This window comes from Neodiprion fabricii, chromosome 1 (genome assembly GCF_021155785.1).
Source record: "Neodiprion fabricii isolate iyNeoFabr1 chromosome 1, iyNeoFabr1.1, whole genome shotgun sequence".
Classification (NCBI taxonomy): domain Eukaryota; kingdom Metazoa; phylum Arthropoda; class Insecta; order Hymenoptera; family Diprionidae; genus Neodiprion; species Neodiprion fabricii.
The window spans coordinates 31,989,278-31,992,573 of record NC_060239.1 but is presented as its reverse complement, the minus strand read 5'-3'; the positions used below and the strand labels follow the sequence as shown (position 1 = coordinate 31,992,573).

Genomic DNA, 3,296 nt, shown 5'->3' with positions numbered 1-3,296 from the left:
AATTCACGAGGGTCACAATTTGCCACTTGACGACTCGATGACCAGCAATGTATTGTTGACGGAAGTTACAAAAGTACTTGATGACACAAAACTGCGAAATCAACTTATTAATCGGAATATCAATTACTCGGCCTTAAGATAACTCCGTTTTCAATAATTTCTCGGACTTGACTACGTGTTTAAAAATCGCAAGCAATAATGAGTTGCGCAATAGCAGACTTGTACGAAATTAAATCGACTGATCTGCCCGAACAATGAGAGTATGTAGGAGATATCGGAACGCGGTCTTCGATGTTTTCAAAAATGCTCTGCTGCATGTTACTTGCTCTCCAGCGAAGTGGAAAAGTAGACTCTAGCTTTGACGTTTATATTTACAGTCACTAGGGAACCACGAGTTTGATCAAGGCGTCACTGGGCTGATTCCATTCATCGAAAATGCCACGTTTCCTGTACTCGCGGCAAATTTGAACTTGACAAACGAGCCGGAGCTCGGAGCTACGAAACTTGCCAAGAGTACGGTCATCGATATTAACGGCACCCAAGTTGGAATCATCGGTTATCTGACCCCGGAAACCAAACTCCTCGCGACGACAGACAACGTCATCTTCGATGAGGAGGTCGCGGCGATAACCGAAGAAGCTGCACGACTGAAGGAGAGCGGGGTTAATATCCTCATCGCTCTTGGACACTCTGGGTTCACGATGGACAAGACAATCGCCGCCGAAGTCGAGGACATAGACCTCGTAGTAGGTGGCCATACCAACACATTTCTGTTCAACGGTAAGCCGACTAACTCTTCTAAGTTTTCCTGGTCACATTACCTGCATAATATCTGTAAGTCATGGCTGGCATTATTTAGTTGGACGCTACGTTGATGGACTGTACAGATTTTCGTATACGCTTCAATCGTCTAAAAATGTTGTGATTGACAGTGCCTGCGTTATAAGTACTAATGTTTTAACTATGTGTCCAGGAACTCAGCCAGATACCGAAGTCCCTGTAGGCTTGTATCCTACAGCTATAACTCAGAGTAGCGGCAAAATAGTCTACGTGGTCCAAGCTTACGCGTACACCAAGTACATCGGAAACTTTTCCGTAACCTTCGACTCCGAAGGTGATCTCACACACATTGAGGGAAATCCCATTCTTCTTGACTCAAGCGTCGAGCAGGTACGAAATAATTAAGTTAATGATCGACGCGGCATTCGATGAATCTGTTTCATTTTTTTCCAGGCTGAAGACGTAGTGGAAGAGTTGGAAAACTGGCGTGCGGCGATCAATAATTTGACAATCACCTATGTCGGAAGTAGTAGCGTCTTTCTTGATGGCGATGCCGACGTCTGCCGTCGCCAAGAGTGTAATATGGGAAATCTAGTGACGGACGCCATGATTGATTACGTAAGTGAGTGGTTTGAACACTTATTTTCTGTCAATTCGGCATCAAATTATCGACCATTTTCTTACTTCTATCAGATCTCCAGGCAGTACAACGGATCTGATGGATGGACGGACGCACCGATTGCTGTCATGAATAGCGGCAGTATCAGAACTTCTATACCCGCTAGTACCGATTCTCAGGTGAGTACAATACAGCAATACGTATCATAATGGTTATACTTCTTTGATAATTTTTAGTATAAAACGCTTCAGTCGACGCCTAATGCCTACTTCTTGTATTCTCCATCTAGATTTCAATGGCGGATGTTCTTACTGTACTTCCATTCGGTAACCAACCAATCATCGTCACTATGACTGGTGAGGTCTTGATATCGATGCTTGAATGGAGTGTTTACTACATGACTGGAGATCCGAATGAAGATGCTAAGGGTGCTTTCCTACAAGTATCCGGAATTCAGGTAACAATTTGATTTACATAAAAATATCGTTATGATCATTCTAACTGTTACGTATTCGTCCACTTAGGTGACTTATGATCTCAGCCAGCCCGTTTACTCCAAAGTGGTTTCCGTCAAAGTTCGCTGTGGCAATTGCAATATTCCTACATACAGTGATCTGAATGAAACAGAAACGTACTCGGTAATTACAAATGACTACATGTATTCAGGTGGCGATGGATTTAGCATGCTGTCTGATTTGGATGTGAAAAGAGCCGGTAAGAAATCAATTCCCTCTCTCTTTACTGTTATTTTAAATGGAAAATATTGATCATTCTTTAGGGCTCCCAAAGGTATTACTTATCTGTACATACGCAAGTGATCTTCTCTCGACAAGACATACTTGCTAAATAAAATAATGTTCTCACTGTTTACGAAATCCGTTACTTAACTTTTATTATTTTTATTGCAGATGATACTCTTGCCGACGTCGTGGCCGAATATTTGACACTACGCAGCCCTGTTTATCCTGCGATTGAGTGGAGGATCACTTTCAGTGAAACGGATACTACGGAATCCAGTGTCGAAAGTGGAGCTTCCTACGTTACTTATACAATCACGACGATCATCTTACCTCTTTTGTTTAAGATGTGCACGTAGGTAAAAATGAGAAAATCATGATCTTGATCAGTCTGTATAATGTGAGAAATGAGCTTATTAACACGGTACCCAGAAAAAATCGTAAAGGTCTACTCGCTGATGAGTTATTGAAGTAATGTTGCTCTGCATCCAGGCATGTAAGTATCTGAATTTTTGTAATCGAAGATATTCATCTCTCGCATGCAATGAAAAAAGTATGTCGTATTTGCGATCACTTCAATATTCCAAGAAGAGAGAAACAGCCGTAAGTTTTACCTGTCCTATAGGTATAGAAACTTACAATCAGTCAGATCGGTCCTACCCCAGTATTTTATTTTAACTCGTCACCTACTACCGATTGTAGGCTCTTATTCTAGACATTTTTGTGTGTGTGATCATATAGATTTTTATTTTTATGGTGTAAATAAAGTTTTTATTATCATGCCTAACCATCGGCTATAAATGTAAGTTATTGATTTGAGACATTTATTGAGTATCAAAAGAATTAAAAAATATTACCGACGAGAGACTGTTGCATGGATACATAATTCACGCTATGTTCCATAAGTATACATAGTTATGTCAAAATTAACACTAATAACCGATACAAACGACCGTCTGGTGTAAAATAATAAATATAATTGTAACGTAAGTTATTTCTTCGGTCTGTATCTAACTGAGATCGCATCTTGTACACGAACTAAATAAATTCAATTACAAATGATTGTTTTACAAATAAAAAAAAAAAAATGATTCGGATATTTTGTAAGCTTTCAAGTTGGGAAGATAGCCTGATTTCAATTGCTATAGTGTCTCAAACTC

The 3,296-nt window shown here is 40.0% G+C and overlaps 1 protein-coding gene across 6 annotated transcripts in view; it reads left to right on the top strand.

Moving 5' to 3' along the window:
- Positions 1-3,198, top strand: part of LOC124174367 (protein 5NUC-like) — a 48,296-nt gene extending 45,098 nt beyond the window's left edge. For all 6 annotated transcript variants that reach the window (XM_046553444.1, XM_046553439.1, XM_046553441.1 and 3 more), the window contains 7 exons: positions 378-780; positions 974-1,170; positions 1,234-1,398; positions 1,474-1,578; positions 1,689-1,856; positions 1,924-2,113; positions 2,308-3,198. In XM_046553444.1, the coding sequence (XP_046409400.1) occupies positions 378-780; positions 974-1,170; positions 1,234-1,398; positions 1,474-1,578; positions 1,689-1,856; positions 1,924-2,113; positions 2,308-2,495 (1,416 nt within the window). In that variant the 3' untranslated portion in view covers positions 2,496-3,198. The remainder of the gene's footprint in view (positions 1-377; positions 781-973; positions 1,171-1,233; positions 1,399-1,473; positions 1,579-1,688; positions 1,857-1,923; positions 2,114-2,307) is intronic.
- Positions 3,199-3,296: the final 98 nt, after the last annotated feature.